The 24,459-nt window shown below is 33.3% G+C and overlaps 2 protein-coding genes across 2 annotated transcripts in view; both read right to left on the bottom strand.

The window, feature by feature from the left end:
- Positions 1 to 6,015, bottom strand: part of LOC127724690 (uncharacterized) — a 156,268-nt gene extending 150,253 nt beyond the window's left edge. The window contains exon 1 of the mRNA XM_052231749.1: positions 5,405 to 6,015. Within this exon, the coding sequence (XP_052087709.1) occupies positions 5,405 to 5,515 (111 nt within the window). The 5' untranslated portion in view covers positions 5,516 to 6,015. The remainder of the gene's footprint in view (positions 1 to 5,404) is intronic.
- Positions 6,016 to 14,814: 8,799 nt separating this feature from the next.
- On the bottom strand, positions 14,815 to 16,852 carry LOC127724743 (transcription factor SOX-11-like). Its single transcript, XM_052231842.1, has one exon. The coding sequence runs from the start codon at positions 16,705 to 16,707 to the stop codon at positions 15,673 to 15,675; it is 1,035 nt and encodes a 344-aa protein (XP_052087802.1). The 5' UTR covers positions 16,708 to 16,852; the 3' UTR covers positions 14,815 to 15,672.
- Between the last annotated feature and the right edge of the window lie 7,607 nt (positions 16,853 to 24,459).

Below are 24,459 nucleotides of genomic sequence, written 5' to 3'. Positions count from 1 at the left end.
AGAATTTTTACTAGTATTACTCCAAACGTCGGCTTAATAGAGCCCCCTCCCCCCTTTTTTCAAAATCCTGGATCTGCACCTAAATAAGACTAGTAGATTCATTTGTTGTTGCTTTGAGAACACAACTACATCATATGTGGGTGCTCTTAGGCATGTCCAAAGATCTCATTATTTTTAGTCAACTACTCAATAAAGAATTGTCAGTTCAGAAAATAGTTTGTCATGTGTGATTTTCATCTTACCAGACTTGCCTTCAAGAAAAGATATCAGTCAGGATTCTACTTCGTCAAAATTATCTCCCCATTACGCCAGTTCACTTTTACAATCGTAAAAATGGAAGCCATTGTAGGGATGACGCGCTGCCAATTTAGCACTTGCAAACCGATAAATTTATCCACATAGCACCATTACGATCCTTATATGCCAGTTGTATTTTAAAAGACAAATGTATCTACTAGCTAATGAGCATCAGTTAATGAACGTGTCTGCATTCAGTCAACTTAAAACTATTGTTTGATCGGTGGTCAGGTTGAATTTTTGAAAATTCATAAACATTTAAAAAAATTATAATTAAATATTTCGTGGAAGGGCAGACTAAAAATTTTCAGTGTTTGAAGACTATGAACCCTAATTATCATTCACAAAAAATGAAGTTTTTTCAAAGATATGCATTTTTAAGATCCAACTTAAAAGTTTGTCGTCAAGTACTTTTAGTAAAAATTTGCTATTCGAACACACCCTACTCTGTTTTTGTGATTCATCAGAAAGATATTTCACTTGACCTATATATCTCATTTTTTAGTACTGTGAATTTTCGATGTAATTAAGTCAACCTGTAGCTTTGATATTTAAAAATGATAGAATCTGAAGCGAGATGATGTATCAAATATTCTTGCTTTACACGTTTTCAAATCAAAATATTCAACTCAAACACGCCCTAACATAAAAAGGTGCACTCGATTTTCTCTTTTCGATGCAATTGTTACCCATTTTTTAGAATTTTTTCTTGAGTCACATAATGGAAGGGCAGAAACGAAAATTAAGGAACAAATAGATTGATATGTTTTCCGTCCGTAGTAATTTTTTTGTTTAAATCGGAGGTTATGCATTTTATAGATCCAACTTAATAGACACCCATGTCTTCGACTTGATATCTAAATGTTCTGCTTAATCATGTAATAGATAAATTGAAAACTTATGCAAATGGTGTTTTTATGATAAAATACTTCGTAATTAAGCCGAAAACTGTCATTTTATTTGTTTCTATAAACTTTTAAAATTTTTGTTACTATAGTAAACATTACAGTAAGCATTTATCGCCTTCTCTAACAAAGAGCTTCGATTCTTTTGTTCTATTTCAACTGGGTTTCCGCCTGATATTCAATCTTTTGATATTGTATTTCTGTATCTGTAGAGACCATTATTTTTTGTTCTCAGGGTCAACCTAAATTTAATTTTCTTTTATGATGGGTATTATTGATATAATAACGAAAACTCAATGCTTTGGAAGAAATTTGATCAAACATTAGTGAGTCAGAAGGTCAGTTATCCAGTACTCTGGATTCATTTATTTTCGTGGTTACCAATTTCCGTGGATTGAGGAAAACTTGCATTTTCATGGATATTTGATTTCGTGGTTTTCCAAAAGTCTGCATATAATCAAACAGCAAATTTGCAATTCGTTGAACATTTAAATTCATGGTTTCCCTGTACCCACGATTCGAAATTCACGAATATTGGTATCCAACGAATAATAATGAATCCACAGTATTAAAAAACAAAAGGTATATGTACATGTGAGAAATATTTACTTAAATGTAAGAATAAAAAAAGAGTTGATACATTTCTTCTTTATAGTATATGTCAAGTCTATTCCCTTAGCATCAGCGCAAGTTATAACATATTAGTTCATCTGACGACTGAAGTCACGACTTTATAATTTACAATAATCCCTTTACTTCCAAACCCCCTAGGGTTGATTCTCCCACCTTATTCAGGATTTCCATAGTAATGGATTAAATTATCATGTTTATGTGTTGACCATTTATATATTATATATTTTATTTATAATACTATGATTTTTCTTTCCACAAGGTTCCTGAATTATGTATGAAATGGGACAGGCTAATTACATACACCATAAATCTATACTGTATGCTACACATGGGAATCATAGGCTTACTTCTTGCCTTTCCAAGACAAACAATTTTGCCCATTTATTAAATCCACATTTTGTTTTATATGCTATAAAATTTCAAGATTCATGTTTGACACTTTTGAGGGGACTATATCTTTACTCTTCTAACTTTATTGTGGAATCCATCTCCTTTATTCTTAACAATTAAATCACTCAAAAAGTCATTTTCATAAAAGTGTTGATTCTAGTTTCTTCACATTATTACTTTTTATAAGATAAATACATAAATTTACTCTGGAAGGCAAGATTTTGTTCACTTACCGGTAAATATCCTAAAAAGATAATATTTTTCATTGATTTTGTGCTTAAAAATTGGTAGGGCACTGGAAAAAGAGCCACTCTTCTCCCAAACATTTCTTCATCATAGTTCAAGGTAATTTAGAACTAAATTTAATACCATCATCTTTTTTGTTTTTATTTCAACAAATTCAACTTACAGCATGCAACTCATCAAAGTAAAATTAAAAATTTGATATGTTCAAATGATTTAGGTGAGGTCAAGGTCACAATTGTTTTTATTTCACTGTTAAATAGTTTAAATTATAGCTTCACTTAGTGTTTTTATTGATTGCTTCTGATTTCTAATTAAATGTGTTGTCATTCATCTGTGTTAATAAATGAATTAGAAATAGTCTGGTTCAAACACTTGCAGCAAATCAATGGGATGCAATGTGTTTTATTTGTTCAATACTAAATTGATGTTTTGAGTAAATTGTCTTCTAATTAATGGAGATAATAAATTAAATTGAAGTTGATAGGATACAATGACAAATATTGTTTCTAGAGAGAAAGCCTACAGTTCTTTAAAAGAGGAGGAATTAAAGCAGCCAGAGATTCTCTCTTAAAAAGTGTGTACACAGTACAATGCCTCACTGTTTCAGGTGCAGACTTTAAATATCAAAACTAATAGACAGTTTCAGACCATGGAAGTTTTATATTATCCATATAATACTTCCATGGTCACACTTCAATCATTAAGCTGTCCAAACATAAATCTGCATAATAGTTCAACTATATATGACCTTATTTTACTGTTTGGATATGCTCATCACATGCTCATACAAAGTTATTTTTACAGTTTTTCAAGTAAAACAGAAAGAGGGAATTACCAGTTTTTTTGTAATTTATAGGACAACTGAAAACACTTTTTCAAAATATCTGCACACTCATTACATTAAACCAAACAAAGTTACATGTACTAGCTATAAGCAAACTGTCACAAAATTTTTTATTCTTCTTTAAAAAATTTCAGTGCACAACAAAATCTCCTTAGGGTTCAGATTAAAAAAACAAAGTTTTAAACTGTTTAACCCACCTTCTATGTTCATTTGCCTGTCCAAAGTCAGAAACCTTGTCTTTGGTTGTCTTTTGTTATGTGTTGCTTTCTTAATTTAATATCGATGTATACCCCACATCTCATGTTTGTATTCATATTTTGAAATTGCTCCTGTCTTGAGTTGAGAATATTTGTCATTTTCTTTATTTGACTACTCACCTGCAACCAGGGTTGTTGCTCATTTTCTTTAACAAGCAAAGACTGACTGATTGTTGATAAATGGACGATGTTTAATATCCAGCGGTAAATATTACAATTATTTTCATATTTTTGATGACGTGTAATGACATATCAATATACAAATATACAATGATTTGTAACAAACCAACACACTAAGTAATTTTTTTTAAATTGCTGACCAACAATGCAATAGTTGAAAGGACATGTAATCTAATATTGACACTGCAGGATTTTAAGTTCTACCACTTTTTCAGTTAAAATTCAACCATGTCTAGTAATGCCTCCTTGTTAATTGTTAAAAATTTTACCTTCCAAGTGCAAGCCCTTAAATAGTATGTTTAATATATTTTTGCCTCAAATATGAATATTAAAAAAATATTCAGTTCAAGTGCTTGCCAATCATGGGGTAGCATAAATATAAACACATTTTATTTTCCTTTACATTAAAAGGTTAAAATATATAAAAAAAAAAAAAAGAAAAAAGGAAGATGATGACTTTGCAGGTTACATTGGACAACAATTAATGATCCAGTATTTATTTAATATTTATATACTATGGTAGTAATGTTATCAAGTTATGCTCATTTTAGTCATTTTTCACCACATTAAATTTCCATCTTTGTTTCAGTCTTAAAAAAAAAATTCAATTTCAATCATGTATGAGTATTCTCAAAATTTACACATGGAACTTCAAAAAAATGTCTTTCCTTTGGTTTGGAAACGAAGAGATATCTTTTAGGGAGGTAGCAGTTAATCTTAATCATTCTTACAAGACCCTTGCAATTCATGTTCACTTTCAGCCTTTATAGTTTATTTTACATAGTCATATTTTATTTTATTTTTTATTGTACATGTATTGGGGGGGAGGTGGTTTAAAATGAAATACATGATAGAATCACTAAAATAAAGATGAATATCATTGGACTACTAACAGTTACTTCCCGTAAATCTTATTTCTTGTGCATATGGTTAATTAGTCAGAGTTTGGCCAAGTTGCAATTCTTGTTATCATAATTTTCATCCATGGCAAAAGAAAAGAAAATGTGTACATTTGTAGTGTGTTTCCTGTCTGGTGGTAGAAAAAAATAGGGTAGGCAGGTAGATAAAATACATAAAAAAAGGATACTTTGCATAGATTATATAATGTTTAAGGAAATGTTCTGGGCTTTAACAGTGTTTTACCAAAACTATTTGAACTTTTAATGGTGCTTAACCAAAAATTACTGGACTTTTCATTATACTTTACCAAAAATATCTGGACTTAAATCATTGCTTAACAAAGAAGTCCACATTTTTTTGAGGTGGACATGAAAATAAAAATAATATTGATCAGATTATTAAAAGTGTTTTGGTCTTGTAACATTATATGACAAAATCACTTTGTCCAAATGGGAGATAACTCTTACAAAAGATGTGAAAACGGAAGACCAAATTTGATTACAGATAATATTTTGTGTGGAACTTTTAATTTCTAAATGGTACTGTTTAGCTTTATGTTCAGGCTTTATGTGTTCAAAATATGGTAGTACCGAAAGACTTATCTTAAATGACTGGAATTCCAAAATACCATAATTGGCATATCCTAATAAATGAGGCCTACTTTTTAAGATACCCTACGTAATCCTTTTCCGCTTCCCGTTTACTTGCATAGAAAAAGTTACAAGCGCGGTATGTTTAAATATACCTCTCACCTTACAACCTGTCACGCCATGCGTGGCTAGTTCCACCTTGCCAAAAGTGCCTTTCCCAAGTGTTTTCCCGTCCATGACATAGCGGCCGATGCATTGAATTTTCTTTCCCATTTCTCATTAATAAATATTTAAATTCCATTTCTTCAAGTATATCTCCATCTCCTTTAAAATAGTCAGAATAAAATGCCATGTAGCACATGTAATGGCATTTTGTTCAAGGAGTTGTTTGTTGACGGATTCACGACCGTTCGGATGCACCGGAACCTGTTTTGACGAATACACAAAATAATAAAAGACAGATTTCACTTTGTATTTATATATCAAAGAAAAAATCCATCGACACGATTAAACAAATATATACTTGGAACCTCATTCTACAATTATTCCGATGGTCAAAACAGTTGACGATCTGTTGATATCTTCACGTGTTGTTCACTTGTTTATTCTTATAAACGGATTAATTATTGATCGCAGTATGTTCTTGGATCGATCAATAGCACAAGATTCCAATATCCTCAAGAATTTCAGAATACTCTTGTTAATTTTGTATTTACGATAAAGAACACAAGTAGTCAGTACTTTGTAACACCCTAAAGCTTCCTGCGTCAACCATTTTGCATCCCAAGAATAACGATGTCATGTGACTATATAATTCATGAAAATTTCATTCCAAAACATTGGATATGATAATTGCAAGACTGATGAAGCATAACCATGACAACGTACTATCAATATAGTAATTGTTCGATTTTCTGAAGCCTTTTATAGATATTAATGCTATTCACCTGTAAAGCAGACGATCTAACAGTGATGCTGACCAAAGAGAGACTACTTTATACGGAATATTGGAATTCCTGATGGATCCAAACTTGGAATTGATAATGGAGAAGTTTGTTATCGTACCGTATTGTCAAAGGAAGACTTTCAGGCAACAGAGGCACTTACTCAGACATACAAACCATGCCTCAATCTATAGTGACTGAGACTTTACTTTTTGAAAATTTTCCTTTTATTTACTTAATATTACTTTTATGTGTCCATCGGAAAGGGCAATATGATATAATTGCATTTAACCTTTCACGCTCAACAGAAGATCATGATTTTCCTTCTTAAATTACAACTGCATCAACCCGGACTGATCCATCAACTGAGACTATTTGTCGGATAGTTTACCCCATTAGCGCAGCTATATCTACTTTTTAGAGATAAAGAGAAGCACAAATACACACATGCATCATAGCGTAAGGAACATTATTTTAAAATATCGCAGCTTTCAAAAATGTGTCATTCTTTAAAACGCAAAACACTGAAAGATATAAGGAAAAAATTCATTCTTTTAAGACATACCACCACTGAATACGACAAATATATGCTCAAAAGACTTATTAAAATACAAACGATACAATAAAACTCGTCCATCATCAGTAGAATCGACGCCTCATTTAAGAAAAATGAGAATATACAGGGATAATATCAGTATCACCATATAACAAACTTATCTTTGATTATCGTTACATATTAAGCTTGCATTTAAGGTCGTACATTTAAATTATAGTGCTGGTATAAAACTTCTGAGCAAAAGGGAATGAAACTTTAGGTTTCGGACGGCGCGTTACGTTCGCGCGAATTTGTCCTTTGTCTGTGCGAAAATTTATCCGCGTGCACGTTAAAAAACGCATTACGTTTGCTCGTAATTGACCTGTTCAGAAAATTAAGTTATTACGTTTTTACGGATAATGTTTTTTATCAAAACAATCGTAATTTCTGAAATAAAACAAAACAGATTATTTTTTTTTGAAATAAAGTGAAATGACAAGGTGAAAAATCGATATTCAAGATTAACCTTTATATGGGAACTTTTTTTACGGCATTGATATTTGGAGGATATACTTTACGTGTAGATATAGAGTTTTTTTTAGAAAATTTTTAAAAATGGAGATATTTGCTTGAGATGAACCAAGAACGCTAATGTTTAGTTGTGCTCAGGCTTTAGACTTGAAGGTTCTCCGATTATATACATGTATTTATCAGGTTTAAAAGACAGGCAAATTACAGGTTAATTCGCGCAAACGTAATACTTGGTCTGTCAAAATTAAAATTCGCGCAAATATAGGTCGCCTATTTCGGATAGGTATATTTTATATATATATATATATATCAACATAAGGAGATGTGTTCTCATTTGTATGATTGCCATTGAAACAACTACAAGCATCCAATCTAGTTACATGATCTAACACTGGGTCAACCGCAAACAATGCGAACCTGTTAAAGGCGCACTACCTACGATTTGGACAAAAATCAAAAATACGATTCTTTTTTGTTTCAAGTATTAACAAAAGTGGAATTTTGACATAATATATATTTCATTATAAGCAGTCAGTTTGGTCTAAATTTGTCAAAATAAGCTCAAAAACATCTCTGATGTATTATTGCCTTGCAAGTCAATAACTTGGCCTCATTGAATCTGTATGCATGTGACGACCAATTTAAACCTTTATAGTTAGAGATGGGTTACGCATGTATACAAGGCGTGTTAAGCTTTTAAAAGGAGAAGAATGTCAACATTGAAAGTGAAACAAGGGTGAACCATTTGGTTGACTGATTCGATCCACAAAAAATCATTCTTATACAGGTAAAAACGATGATAAACATAATTTTTAACCCATGATATGAAAACTAACAGACCTAGAAAAATCCAATTGCACCTGCTCGATATCTATTTATATTTATGTTTATATGTGGTTATATGACCGTCTGTAGTCTTCGGAGGTCATCTTGATTGTTGATTAGATGGTGTCTCGACTAAAATACATATTATCGAGTCCATGCATTGTTAATTGTTTATTTTAGTCGTTTTAGCATTTTATAAATCAAATATGAGAATTTGAGTCATATCGGTGAACATGAATTTGACAGATAATGCCCCTTTAAAAGTACGTATAGTTTTTTAAGTGTTATTTTACATAAGATGTGTGAATAAAAACCCTGACTTGAAGATTTTAAATGCAATTCAAATGTCAATACTTTAAATGTTTGAAAGTTTACGAATAGTTATTAATAAACGTATGGAATGTATCCCTTGAAGGTTCCTCGATGTAGTTCGTGTCGGTTGTATAACGAACCCAATCGGTGATTGGTAAAAAAACGAAGTGGAATCCTAGTATGAATGCAGTTGTGGATCCAGGATTTTGATTTTGGGGCACAAACTAAACGTTTAGAGGTAAAACTTTTGCATTAACAATAAATAAAGCTCCATAAGGGGACCGGGGTATCCAGCCCCCTAAATCTGCCGCTGGAATGAACTTGTAAATGATACTGTTTTGCAAATGATAATGTAATTTTAAGACGATTATAATCTGCTTCATCGGGGTCATCTTGATCTTGCCGTAAGGTGTGATATTTCTTTGTATGTCTTCCGGCAAAAATTAAAACCATTAACTATCGAGATGAAGTGCATCAACAAAGGACCAAGCATGCATGTGTTGGTATAAATTGCTTTTTATTTGGTAATAATATTTACTAGTATTATAAACGATTTTGTCCTTTAAGAAAGTAGACCTATCATTATTTTCCATAGTCTGTGCGGAAAGTATAAATACGCAGCCACATCCTGTAAGAATGGGAACAATAAATCCAATGCCTCGTGTTGGAAAAGTGACACACCTTCTGTACTTCAAAGAACCCTTGCAGCAACTCTTTGAGGGGTCTGTAGATGGCCTGTTCCATGGCAAAAATTCTATTCATTCCCAGCATACCCTCATTTTACATTAACAGATAAAGTTCAGTCTATCTCCTAACTTGACTTACATCTAGAAATTGACAATGAGGGTTGGGCGAGAACAGTATTTTGCGATAAAAGAGATGATTTCAGCTTTCCCAATTGTGAACCCTCCATTTCTGTAGCAACATTCCATCTGAAATATGGATGTTCTCGCCCGGAATGTGGATGTTATCTTCACTTCTAGACGATAAACAGCCATCAATCAATCAATTCTATTTTCGAATCGGATCACTATAGCATAAAAATGAGGACAAGATAAGGTAGTCATCGATGATTGACAAATTCAGTACATGTGGGCTCCTATTTATAAATCAGAGAGTTTAACCTGGTTTCATAGTGGAAACATCATATACCGTAAAGTATTGAATTCCTCCGAGAGAAAAAAACAGGTACACGAGGAGATCAGGTATAGCACAGCTGTCATGTCACCTCACCCCGTGATCCGATTAAAATCGCAACCAAAACATAGACTACGGCGCATAACTGATATTCAGTGTATAGTTCAGTGCCAATGTGACACAAAGTATAATACTATTCAGTGTTTTATTTCATTTAATTCTTTGTAGGATGGTGTGTAAATTTATGACGGTCAATTGTTGAATTATGATTACTAAGACGAAAAAAGTGTTGTCTGCCACATATATCTAACGAAGGACACCTTGCATAGTGTGGTAGATAACTCCTTATTTAAGATGGTGGCAAGTATTACAAACATATCAGCACGAAAATATGTTTTAAAATGTGATATGAATTAAAGCCTGCTATTTGATTGCTGGACCGACGTGCTGATCAAGCCATATTCTTAATGTTATAAATCACAAGGTAACAATCCCCAGGAAGATATACCACCCTGGACACATTTTTCAGTTCTTGCTCTTAACCCTATTACAATGCCGCGTGATGAGCGGAAAAGCAGCAAATACCAATTTTCAAGTCTTTGGTGAAACCAGGTCGTTGATTGAACCAATGACTACCCGTACTCGATCCCCCTTCAGTAATGGGTAAGTTATAAGATACATACATGGTCTATTTTCCCAATGCCCCCTCCCCCTCTGTTAAAAAGTTGCATATGAGTTATGAATTAGATATTTATACTCCGCCTCATCTTGGAATAAATAACTATATAAATTTCTGTACATGTGCACAAAATATACTATAAGACTGAGGAAACACCTATATATACGACAACAACACTGCTCAACCAAGTGGGAAATTAAATATTTGTTAGATTTTAGGGTCAGACAGGAAATAACATATATGCCCAAAAGGTTTTCTTACTTTTATTCTTTTATTTAGAAATCGGCTTTTCCCAAGATGAAAGTGAGTTTCGTCGCCTGTTGTGATCGAGGTGTCAAATGGTTCATTGTTGAAGAAACACGACCTTTATCATTACTGTAGGTAAACATATTATTTTCGGTTTTCTCTTTGATATTCGACTTTTTACATTTATTTCCATCAAAAAACGGATGTAAGGATAATCCTTAAAGGAACAGTCGTTTAAAAAATCCCACTTGAAGGGTGCTTCGATGTGTAACTGTCTTTAGAAATTATTTCAACCATTAAATTTTCTGATTTCTTTTAACTGAGTGACCGTGTTTTCCTTTTTCTCCGGGAAACCATTTAGATATATTATTTCAAACCTCTTACCTCTTTCAAGAAGTTTAAACCCGTCTGGTTTCATGATAATTAAACAGAATTTGCCAAAGCAAATCATTTCCTGTTTCAAAATCGTATTTTTTAACAATAAAAGTATTTATAATTCTCCCTTATATCAGTGTACTTTAATTTCTCAAAGTTAGAATGTAAGTCTACATGCTGTAACGGGGTATATACATTGTATGATACTTAATAAGATTTAACTAGGGTTTATGATCGTCGACAGAGATGTGGACAACCAATAAGCATAGAATAACTGTCTTTTCGACTTATACCTTCTCCCTTCTATGGATATTACTAAGCACCTTTAAAATCTCGGATTTATCATTACCCGTTTTGAAGGGATGTTAATCACACATGCTTGGTTCATGGTCCCCCTTTTTATTTTTTGTGTTTTCATTTGTTTTGTGGTTTTTTTTTAATGATGTTTTCCAGACCTTATAGTAACAGAAATATAAGTGACATTCTTCTGTTCCTTATTTTTCCAATTTGTGTGAAATATACGACTGTGACTATATTGCATTGATATAATCAACAACACTTTTAACAAAGGGAAATAAGCTGATATGATAAAGAAACTTTTTAGAAATATGTAGAATGTTTTAGAAAAAAATGAGTGCATATCGAATTCATGGGTAAACATTCTGTTTTCATCAATTCTGCAGATTGTCCTTTACATTCTATCGTTTCGGACTTGAAACAATTATTTAGATACATTGTATATATCATTGACCTGTTCTACGGCTAACTAAAGCGGCGATGCACTACATCATCTGAGGTCACCCTGGCTTTTTTTGGTGGTGCTCGTGTTTCTTTCTTCATGTGGTTGCCATGATTTTGACAGACTCTCTTCGACTTATGAGTGTTGATTCTCCCTTTTGGTATATTCAGCCTCTTTTTTATGTTATAAACCTCTTACTAACCAATGTCTTCTTCAAAAACCTAAACCCGGAATCGAATGTTGGAACAAAGAAGTTGATCGCATTTTTGAGTATACTTTTGGAAGTCATTGCATTTTCATTTATTCTATTTTGTTTATTTCTTATCCTGAATCGGTTTCTTTGATGTTTAATGGTTCATAACAGTTGCAGGTCTGGCCTGTAAACATACATGGCATAAAGCAGTATCGAGGCAATCAGAGTTACTCCCCTTCAAACAGTTTTACGTTACAATCAAAGCATGGAGTGACCGCTTCATTTATGACATTTAAATAATTTGACTTTTCATTTATTACTCATATAAACGTACTGAATATAAAAATCCAATAAAATTCAAAATTACTATTTATAATGTATATAAACCACGTAATAAGAAAATCATCAAGTACTCAATAGCGAATAAATACTTTGAACTTCCTGCCATCCTAGAAAGTATGCCAATATATGATAGTAATTCGCTCAGGTAGTTCAATTTAAATAAATATTTAAAGACCGTCCAAGTCATTAAATAAACGTGTATTGAAATATAAAGTCCTTGACACGGGTGATTCAGCATAGCGGGAAGAAGATATAAAAAAAAGCGCGGGTGTTGTCTGAAAACAAATATACCACACTATTTACCACAATATCCGATCCTTAATGATATTTTTGATGACAGGGTCAGTTCACTTGGTACTCCATATAAACTTTTAATACAGTTTTGTTTAGTTTATATAGTGTCATAGTTGTACCGGTACCCATATATTTACAGTTTAAACAGTGCACAACTTTTTGAATGTGCCTTTATTTTGATGTTCTTCTGTTCTACCGACTTAACATCATTAACATGCTTCAGCATTCAATTAATTTGTAAAAGCAGTGTTTGCACGGTTTGTTTTTATTTCCTTTGTCTTTGACCAAAATACAGTTTATCCATCAACTGGTCAATATATAAAGTTTTTATCTATTTGAAATAAATAGAAATATGAAGATATGGATTTTACGCATGTTCTTATCTTAATCCAGCTCATATCAGTACTTAAGATAGCGGTTAGACTTGTTCTGAGTGCAGTCAACAGCTCAACTTCTTGTCAATTTTGTTTTGACAGCTAATCCTTACTTTCTGTTTATACAATTAATTACACAATTAATCAACCATAAGATAGTATTAAGGAGTTGTAAAATATTTCGACAGATGGCTGACACCACCCACTTGCAGTGGCATGACCCCTGACGTGTCTCTACTGGGTATATAGTTCTCTCGAAAGGATTCACAAGTGTCATGGTCACTGTTCTCCGTGTGTACGTAATCGCTTTTTCCCTCCAGTACATCTATCTATTGATATATTTATCAAGAATTGATAACTTGTCTGATCTAACTTTCCCCTGGGGTTATCGTAAGTTAACAACCTTGCTATTTGCTTTTCGTTCGTATTTGTTAACATACAACATCCTATTCCGTGCTTCGCTGCCATACGAATACCTCTGGCGTCAGGATTTTGAATTGTTTTCTTGTATACACTGCACCTATGTTTTTGTTTTTCGTATAATTTTCACTAACATTGCATGTATAGTACTGTTTTGCACCGGTTAACTCAGTCGTTTTTTTAAGTTGTTTTTAATAAAACCTGATAAATCATAACGAACATCTCGTTCGCTGGTCCATTTGCATATGCGTGTGTGTAAGTGCATGTTTTATTTATATGTATATTCTAATTTTACTAAGTGTCCTTGTAGCGTCCACCATTGGCAACTCCTACATCTGGCTAACTCCAACATCTCTCCCCCATTTTTACAACATGAAACTCTGTACAGGCCATTGCATTATTTGTGCAAATTGTGTAATGTCCACTGAGTGACAATACCTTGGACACCGAACTTTAACACCTAAATATTTAATGTTTATACATATTATTTGATGCTTCCTTTCGCGTGTGATACGATGCTGCTTCTCTAGCATGGAAAATTATGGTATATATGTATATGTTCATATAAAATCATGTTGTTTGCAAGAGAGTTCAGCTACAATGTACTTTGAAAATTGTATTTCTACAGTATTCGTGTTCTGGTCATAGGTTCTCCTCTGGAGATACCTATCTGTGTTGTGCTGTTCAAACGTAGCAGACGTTTCGTTTCATAATTCAGTGGCATATTTTTGTTGTATACATGGATTAAGTCATGATGTTAGTGGTTTTTATTACATCATGAAGTATTACAGATCACACTATTATTTTTTTCCTGTTTGTTTACAACTGTGGGCGAAAGACCAGTTAAACATCCAGACCAACAGTTGCAGCTTTTCATACGTTTTTCTATTTCAGAAAATGCAAGACCTGCAGTGGTACCCATTCTATAAAGTGGTAATTCCACAAATTTATACTTCACAAAATTTTGCTCATTGTTGAAGGAGTATACGTACGGTTTTTTTAAATCCTCGAATCGTCATTTGGTCTCTGGTGGATAGTTGTCTCATTGACAATCATACCACAGCTCCTTATTTTAAATCATAAAGAAATTTAGATACAGAAATCGAATGAATCAAAAACCCAAACGTACTAATATGCTGTGTTCGACACCGATTATGTACAACCCAGAGAAATCTCACGAATATCCACATCAGATATCGCTAAATTTGATTTTAATTGTGCAAAACTGATTGCTATACTGTATTTTGAAGTGTCCGTTTAGAATTTTAGGGAAAATTTGAAAATCGATGTTTGTGATGTTTCTTAATTTTGGAATAAAATGCTTTTTTTGTCCACTAATTATGTATTTGACTAATGTACAAGCAACTTCAAACCGTTCCCAATGTGTGTAGGTTAAGATTTACTACTTCCGTAGTGGAAAAATAATGGTTACATGCCTGCACAAACATATGCATCGTATATGTTTTCATATTGGATCATCGAACCGTGGCGTACATGCTGTAAGCTAGGTCGGAGCTATGAATATATATCTCAGAAATGACAGGTGTGATTGACAGAAAAGGGAGGCGCTTAAAAGGTAAACAAACCCGTCTAGGTAAGCGTGTTGTGTACTATAAATAAACAAGATAAATGCATTTGTGTATTAGAAATTGTTGTATTTTTTCTACAACATAACATGGAAAATGACATACAAATAAAGAATTTGCGAATGTCATTATGTACAATATTGGCCATCAATGCCAGATATTATTCTTAAATCGTTGGTAATGGTATCAAATATATATATGTAAAACAATTGAGAAAACATTTATATAATAATAACAAATAAGTCACTTTTTATATAGCACAAATAAATAACCTCTTTCTATAAACACCCCTTCTCGCATTCTGTACAAAAAACTTTCAAAATTCAGCATCCCTCGAAACTTGACTGGTTTTACAGTGAAAAAAGTATTAATAAAATTGTTCAAACGCTTGTACTGAGGTCAAATCAGAGAATCTCATTTCTAACTTTTTCATTGCAAAATTTACAAAAATATGGAAGCTGTAATACTTCTGACTTACAAAAAAATATATATTTACACAATTTGAGTCCCTGCACTTTCATGGAATATAAAGTTGATGAATTTTTCATATAATGAAGGATGAAAAATGAGTGAACCACAAGTTAAAATGAAAAAGATCTATACCTGGGTTAAACAGCTACTATCGTTATACAATAATCCCATTTTGTGAAAATTTCGAATGCCTGAATCTGATATGCATAGAAACTATATAATGCGGTTATATATGATGTCACACCACTTATTTACAATTTTCACAACTCGTAATTTCAAAAATGAATATAAAATGATATAATTTTATTCAAACACACTTAATATACTGGTCCTCAAAAAAATCTCTCGACAGTTGTTCCTCCCATTAACAAATTCATCACTTCAAAAGTAATTTGCACATCGTCCCGTTATAAAGCACATTTTATACTTAGTGAGCAGCAATTGAACCTAGCACACCTATGTCCAACCATTCACTTTCAAGACCAATCATTTCCGATACTTCGGGTGTGGAATAGTCTGGGAATTCAAAGTGTGATCCGTTACTTGACGTGGATGATGCACTACTAGAGATATTGTTATTTTGAATGTCTCCGAAATTTGAAAAGTCAGCGTCAGTAAGTTTGCTCAAGTCTAAATTTCCAAGTTCCATTTGCCAATTTGTAGGCAGTTGTAACACATCCGTTAGATTGTCCAAATCAGCAAGTGATGATCCATCTCCCTGAGAAACATTGTTGTTGTTAGTTTGATTTACAATATACTGAGTTTGTGGTCCTTTTGAAGGTTCTTCCTGAGGCGAGGCAGCTGGTGTGTCGTAGATTTCTTCGGGATAGAAACTGGTGGATTCAGGCGTCGGTGGGGAATAAATGCTGGGACTGGACGGTACTTTCGCGGGTGGTGTCAGTTGGCAAGACGATACTGGAACGGCACGGCTTGCTTTAATACTGTCTTTGAACTTTTTGTCAATTGTTAATCTGAGTTTTATACGACTGTGTGAATTATTGTCCATTTCAAATTCATTGTGAATAAAATTCTTAGCAGCAATTTTCTGTTTATTTCTCTCACTACGACTTTTGGAAAGAGTAGATTTTGAAATCTTACCAGAGTCAGTTTTTGTGACAGGCTTTGCCTTCTTCCGTGGACGGTACTTGTAATCTGGATATTCTTGCATGTGAAGTAAGCGTAGTCTTTCAGCTTCCTCGATGTATGGTTGGCGATCAGCTTCATTCAGCAATTTCCAGCGTTTGCCGAGTCTTTTGGAAATCTCAGCATTGTGCATGTCTGGAGAAACTTCAGCGATTCTTCTCCTTTCGATCTGGGACCAAACCATAAAAGCATTCATAGGTCTTTTCACATGATTTGAGGCTTTTTTGCACTGAGTAGCATCCGAGTATGGTGTGTGTGTGTTAGGGTCAATCATCTGAGACCCAAACACTGACGATCCTGTAATGTTCTGAGGCACCATGTTGATAATAAATAATATCACAAAATATATCACTCAAATATCCAAAAAATATATTAATAATCCAGTTTAACGTGTAAGCCTTCTTACGAAGGACTTCCACAATTTGTATGACAATATTTTACTGCTGAACACTTTTTAAATTCTGTGTTCAAAATCTCAGTCTATCGGTTTTATGTGGCCTTTTTTCTTTTGATCTTCCAATATCCAATCAGAGTCAAGCTATCCATTTCAACCCCGCCTGGAGGCGTGGTTTCACGGTTCAGAATAATACTAAATTTATGTGTACAATCGTTAAAGAGCCAGCTAGTCTGATTACAAATAATATTAATTAAGGAACTTGACAATAAACAAATATATATATTTTTTTATATATACATGTTAAATTTAATAAATGCTAGCCAGAAATCGAATATTTGTAATACGATTATTTTTTCATTGATCTTAACTTGGTTAATTAACATATTAGTATAAAGAAGATAAAAACAACTAAAACAGTTTAAAATTATTTAAAACTTTTCAAATCATAATCATGCAATATTCAAAAATGTTATTTTCGATTAAAAGAGATACTGAAATATTTTAGATAATTTACTGTTCCTCTGGGAATTAAGTTACAATCAACCGAGTTACAGCATATCTTAGTTATCGCTACAAAGCTAACACATCTTGCGGGCCAAATCTAGAACCTGGGATATGACTCATTTTCTACTTGAAGTGAGAAGTTGCAGAACATTTTCATTTCATGCAAATCTTTGTATGTTTTGACTTCGAGGATTAGTTTGTAGCCATGCAAACGATGGTTAGTAACACTAAGCTCACCGAAACATATCATACTGGCACTAAGTTCGTGGGAAAGATATGGAATATACCAAATTACAGTAGAAATGTTATCCCAAGGCAAATTACGGCACGCGACTTGTTCTAATTTACATTTCAAAGAGCACACGCAACGCATTTTTGCGCACGTGTCTATTTAAATTGAAAATAGGTTCTGAACGAATCAAATGTCATTTTCTTTCCATTAAATTAAAATCATGTGATTGAATCTATTAAAACTAAGACGCGTGGTATTGGTAGTTATTTGTAAGTCAAATAAGATTTATTTATCCCTACTTTCAATAATAATATCGATCAAAATGAGTAAATAAGACAAACCTAAGAAAATATCACCCCGACAGATGGCAATATTTTCGTGGGAATTTCAAACAAAGGGTTTAAATCGTTTTTTCAAGCTAAGTGTAAAATTTTGAAATATTACCACCGGACACAAAGTCTTACGTATTAAGATTTACATAGTTCGCTAACAGTTGTATATAGGAAAAACAAGGGGAAAAAAGAGTTACGGCTGCATGGCCTCTTATTGAGTCGAGATGCAGGGTTGAGCAAATGATAATCAATATCTTCGTCGACAAACAGCATTATCGGATAGAATAAGCTAAAACTTTTGAGGTTTTCTAAGTTTTAATGACGTCACTGACAGGTGCAGGACACGGTGTCAATTTATTAAATGATGGACTAAGGCACGCGACAGACGACAGCTGTTAAAAGTAATTGACCAATCGCAGGGTCTTGCGACATACGCCAGATTTATCAAAATATTTTCAAAATAAATCTCTTCTTTTGATATGAATTTTTTTATCTATTCTTATTCAAGCTCAAAGGTAATTTAATATATCAATATAGATTTCTTACAACTGAACTAGAATGATTTCAATATAACAAAAAAAAAGCCACGACTTGATCTTAACAAGATTTTAATACCATACCTATTAAAATTCCTGATGTAACACAGTAGACATGCAAAAAAATGGAAAGAATCATCTAAATTGGATGACAAGTCAAATCTAGCTATAGTTTTCGGAACGGACAGCAGAGGGACGGGTAACGTTCGCACCGATGTTAGTAGGAATAATTTCTAAACTTATTTTATTGGCAAGTTTTATTAATCATCAGGGAAAACCAACCATTTTTTCTTCTCAAAGGTTGAAGCCATAAACAGAATAGGAGCCCACATGGATCGACTGTATTAGTCCCAGGTTAAATTGAGGTTTCACTTATGCTTTTAAATCGATGTTACGAAGGGTGCAAAATGTTCATGGTGGTCTCAACTTAATTCAATTCCATTTTTTTTTTGGTGTAGGCACGCGTGAATAAACTAACGGTCTTCTGTAATTTAAAGGAGCACGCGACAAATACTCTTTTAATTTACACTATGTTGTAAAAGTTCACCTGGTAACGGGTTTGTTATATTTTCCTAACTGCCAAAAACACCTGCCTTTTAACCATACCACACCGCTAAGTCAAACACGAACTGGGTTCAATTTGGACTAATTTGTCTTAGCCACCATCTGTCACCTCGACAGAAACACTTTGATTTTGACGACTGTTTTTCGCGAAAATTTGTATAATTTGTTTAAACCAGATGTCGGGTAGGCTTTTGATCTATAATGTATGTAATTTTCATTTCGTGAAAAGTTTATGAATATTTAATGAATATTTAATTTGAGTAAATAGTATTTTATTACCCGAAAGCCCATATACGGTAATTGAGTAGTTATTCATCAAATGTTGCACGTATACATAACGGTAAATATATACCGACATCCGACCGTACCATATGAAACTGTTTTGTGTGTTGCAACCTGATGCTCACAATAGTACCATACACACGTATTACATGTGTGTTCTTGTGTCAAGAAAGCCAGGTTCAATATCATTCTGGTCGGGAGAAAAAAATTAGAATGTTTTGAAGTAAATGTGTATACATTTTATTTTAAAAATTTGGAAGAAAATCCAAAAAGAAAGGTGCGGAAAAAGGGGGGGGGGGGGTGGGGGCTATAATATAATTCGTATATCAAAAGACAAATACACCATGACTGAAAAATATGGAAATAACTATATAAAAAAAAATCTTCAAAAGAAAAAAAAACATTGTAAACTAAAGATCGAGCAACAAACCCCTAAAAACAGAAAAAAAAACCCGTGGGTGATCGAAGGTGTTTCACCAGTCAGTGACACCCATCGTATAACGTATACTAAATTCCTATTATATCATCGGCGATAAGGCATGTTACAATATTGGATCGGTTTACGTCTCTTGTCTATACTTAATACATTGCCAAATGTATAAACCTTTCAATAACATTAATACATACTCGAATACTAGAGTTCTTGAGAAAATTTACAGTTTTTCAGGATAGCTATATTCAAAATGTTTTCCATAGACTTTTTTAAAAAGGTGTTCGTGAAATTTCCACTTAGCTTGAAACATTTTGCAATGATGTCAGTAGGGTGACCTATTCTGATCTGATTTATCGTAACGAACGATCAGACGATGAACTGGGTCGGAAATGCGCTGAAGTCGTTCACTTGATCGATTTCCCATCTATAAAGGATAATTTACAGAATTATTGATATTCCAAAGGGTTTTTGGAGGCATTACATTAATAAGCGATCTAAATCAATAAACAGTATAATATACAGGAATATCGTGGTAACTCCAATTATTTCTGTTGGTCAACATACCTTAAGAATAAATACTAAAAGTTTATTGTCCAGCAGGGTAAACTTTCATGATTCAAGATAATGCCATACCGAACATGGCATGGATTTATTAACCTAGACTCATAAGCACACATTAATAGTATGAGTTATATTTTGATGGGTTTTGTTGTTGCTGATATTTTGAAACTTTGAGCGGATTATGTTACCGTTATATAAATTTCCCTACGTTGCAAGGGATACATGTCATGAGAAATACTGTTTTAGCACATTATGTTATATATAATCCAACAAATGTTTTAGTGGTGTGCTCAACGAATTTTCGACAGTAACAGATTGGGTGTCATCAGGAATCGAAACAACGACCACTAATTGATATTAAAAAGATGCGATAGCATGTTACCAAAGCAATATATCCTTATAGATGGAAAACGGCAATATAAAAGATAAAAGAATGAACCCTGAAACTAAGGTCAAGGTCAAATGAAATCTACCAATGAACACGAATTCACATACCAAATATTGCAGATCAATCAATATAGCAATAATACTGATCTAACAATGTTACTAATAATGAGGTGAAGGACAAACATTTGATATACCAGTTGGACACACCATGGCAAATGATCATCAGTTTCTTTGAGACATCTTCTATACACATTTGTCTTAAATACGATGTAATGTCTAAGTCTCATGATTCTAGTCGGATCAATTTCGTTAAAATTCCGTAAAAAAAAATGAACTGTCACGTATAGTTATTCGGAACACATGTTCTCTGACCACTAGAGCTTGGGATTGACTGGCGGGAACATAGTTGACCTGTTATGAATGTTTACACTTAATCTGACCATGAAGGTTAGGCCAAGCCGAATTGTATATGCTCCTTATAACGAACTAAATATTGTTGACTGGTCGTGCATCAATACTGAAGAATATATCTCATCCTAAAAACCTTCTTTGACCTATATATCGTCAAAATAAGACCAGTGATGTATTTCCTAAGATTTGTTATTGCAGTAATATATGACAAACAGTTGAGAAACAAATACTCTCGATAATTTTCTTTGAGAATAAAATAAACTTCATCAAAATTTATTTTCCGTTAGCAATAACGTAGAGTTTCCAGCTGTTTTTGTACTTTTCATCAGAGACAAGAAGTAAACGGTCGTTTCCTTTTGCTGTAAACTTCCTCCATATGTTTAGCATTAAACATCAAGTACATTTCTCGTTTTGCTGATGTTTATCAACATTTTTGTCATCCGATATTTAATTTAAAAAGTAAATTTTTGCTGTCGACAGCATGAATTCGCGTGCCATCTGCTATTTCGTATACTGTAACGAGTTTCTGTTATGAGGTCAAAAACTGTGAGGGTCAGTAAAGGCTCCATTGCAGAAAACCGGTGAAGAAAGTTCGAGAGAAAGAGACTGCGAAGATAACATGCTGGTTGTCTTGCATAAAACCGGAGTATATTTTTAGCTACAACGAGAGAGATACTGCGATGATTGCATCCTGGTGGACTATTTAGATTCTGCGATAAAGGCTATTATTTAATGAAACACAAATTGCCCCTTATATAGACACACATACCCATAGAAAAAGAAACCAACAAAAGCACAGGTTTTATACATATTTCAACATATATATGTAAAATGTAACTTTATTTGGTGAACCGAAGTTATAAAATACTAAGGTTAGCAACAAAGTTCAATTCCATTTAGAAACTACCTTGTACAAACTTTTTAGGTACTTTAATACTAATAAATATTTCATTTGTAATACATTTCCCTTGATAATCCCCATATTTCGTTGCATGCAGAATTAAAAGTTCTGTTAGCACGTTGCAGACGGCACGCGACGATATGGTACGTGTCATGTGACCTCCTAGAGGAAATTGCAAAAATTTTCGAAACAGATAAGAAAGTCAATTATTTGTAAGAGTTGACTTAAAGTTTGGTACTTGTACCTTAGCAGCTGGTTTTGATATATTTTGTTGATATAATGATCCTTCTTCTGCACTGACACAAGACGGTCCGCCGATTAGTTTCCACTTATAGAATTACAAAACGACTCCGTGCGGCTGACGTGCTGCCACGTGTAAATTTACTTACTGTCATCAGAATAAAACCATGCAGTTTGATATGTGCAAAGTAATTTTAAAGTTTTGTTCAGACTAAAAACACGTAAAAACCTCTTCTGGGCGATTTTGTGTTGGGATAGGAGCTATATGTTTTCTCTCAACGAACCAGATGAAACTTCATATAGTAATAAAGTAAATACGTTTTGTTTCTTATTCTATTAAAAAAAAGATATATACAATTCCCGAGATCAAAGTATGCATGTGACCGAGAAAATAGATTATTTTTAGTAGAGCTGAAAGTGATGTCTGCCCGCGGACCAACCTTTTGTCACACCCTATTACCGGCTGTCGGTACGACAGATGCAATAGGTAGTACAAATCAAAATATGCTGTACACAATTGCAAACATCCATCGCATTGCAACATCAATCGGAAACGCAGACTAACTGAAAGTGCTGTAAACGATAGCATAAACGATTGTTTTTAATAGCAATCGGGGACACTATAAAGAATCTGTCGTACCGATAGCCCGTTACTTATGTGTGTTTGCTTTCGCCAGGCCGGGTCCTGAAGTATTGCTAGACAGTAGCCTAGCGACGAGAGGCAGTGGTTTGCCAGTGAACTCAAGTTACCATTTGGTGTGTTATTCACGGCCGATGACTTCGTGGAAACGTGTGTACTGATGAAGATCTCCAGTTGACTTTAAACAACTATTAAATGTCATCATTTATAAAATACATGCTAACTCTCTAATACAAACATATTCCTTGGCGTATCGTTTATGGCCCAATACTTGAGTTCGTTTTTATCTTTCATTTAGGAAGTCATCTACCGTCCTTGAACTAAACTTACGTAAATTTCAATTTATTGCTGCTGGAACCTAACTGTAAGGGTTCAAAACAAATTGTTATCTACTGTTTCTTATAAAATCGATGAAGTCGTTACGCAGTTGCCGAGACAAGCAAACAAAATAATTATTTCAATTTAAAGCAAAGTTAAATTGCAATTTTCCTCTCAGAGCAACTGTTATTGAATAACACAAGACAACTACAGGGAAACAAAAACAAAAGTAGCATGGATGCATGGACAATCAGTGTATCGTCTGGACGAAGAGTACATTGTTTGTGATTTAACTTGTAATAGATGTATAATAGTTTAAGCATATACTAAAGTGCATGATTTGTCGTCTCATTATCATCATAAATATGACTTTTACGTCGATGTGATCAAGTTTATGGGCGATCTTTTGATTATACTTAAAAATAAAGCATAATAACAAAAATCATCACGCAAACAAGATAGACCTTTATTTTACAAAATCAGATTTTGATCGAACAAATTAATGACCCATAACATAATATAGAAATGGACACTGTCCGTCGTTGGATTAATTCAAGCCAGATAAATTGTCAATAAAAGTTAGAAATGATTAAAAGGAAGACATTCATGGATTATTAAAATTTGGCTTTTCTCCATAACCCCTTGACCGTATGAGGAGAATTTGATTAACAAGCCAGCTGCAAACAAATCTCAATTTATAGGGCAAACCCGGGCACTTGTTCACTAATTAGATGTAAAACCAAATTTTTGTGGTCATTATCGTCATTTCTGTTAAAAAAAGGCTTCAACCAACGGGAACACATATCAATTATACGCATCCAAAATTAACAATACACGCACAAGTTGCAAATTGAAAATAATTTTATTACATAATAGAATTTAAAGCGGACTCCAAGTGAAGCATGAAGACATATACAGAAACCCTTAGTACACATTGCCCGTTAATTTTTTCAGTGGTGCATCAAAATTGCAGAAGCTTCAATTTTCCTTTATGCCAGAAAAGAATTTTTATTGTCATATGAGGTATTGTATGGAAACAGAACACGCGAGCGTTGTGCTGTGATGCAGTTAGGTATATAGGATTAAAGCGTACGGACACGGTCTTCAATGGAGTACTCTATACTATAAAGTCATTGTTACATAGAATGTAAATTAATACATTTTTATATTATATTGACTAACTTTTGATCTGATATTATACGTGAAAGCGGCAAAGTATGAGAATACTGGACAATGAACTCCATCAAAAGATTATGATCAATTCGCTCAAAGCTAATTGACGTCATTTTCATATGAGATAGATCTTAAATTAGACCAATACTGTTTCTAATCA

Source organism: Mytilus californianus, unplaced genomic scaffold, assembly GCF_021869535.1.
Source record: "Mytilus californianus isolate M0D057914Y unplaced genomic scaffold, xbMytCali1.0.p SCAF_1, whole genome shotgun sequence".
Classification (NCBI taxonomy): Eukaryota; Metazoa; Mollusca; class Bivalvia; order Mytilida; family Mytilidae; genus Mytilus; species Mytilus californianus.
Note: the sequence above shows the minus strand (reverse complement) of the source record. Positions and strands in the feature narration are given on the sequence as shown.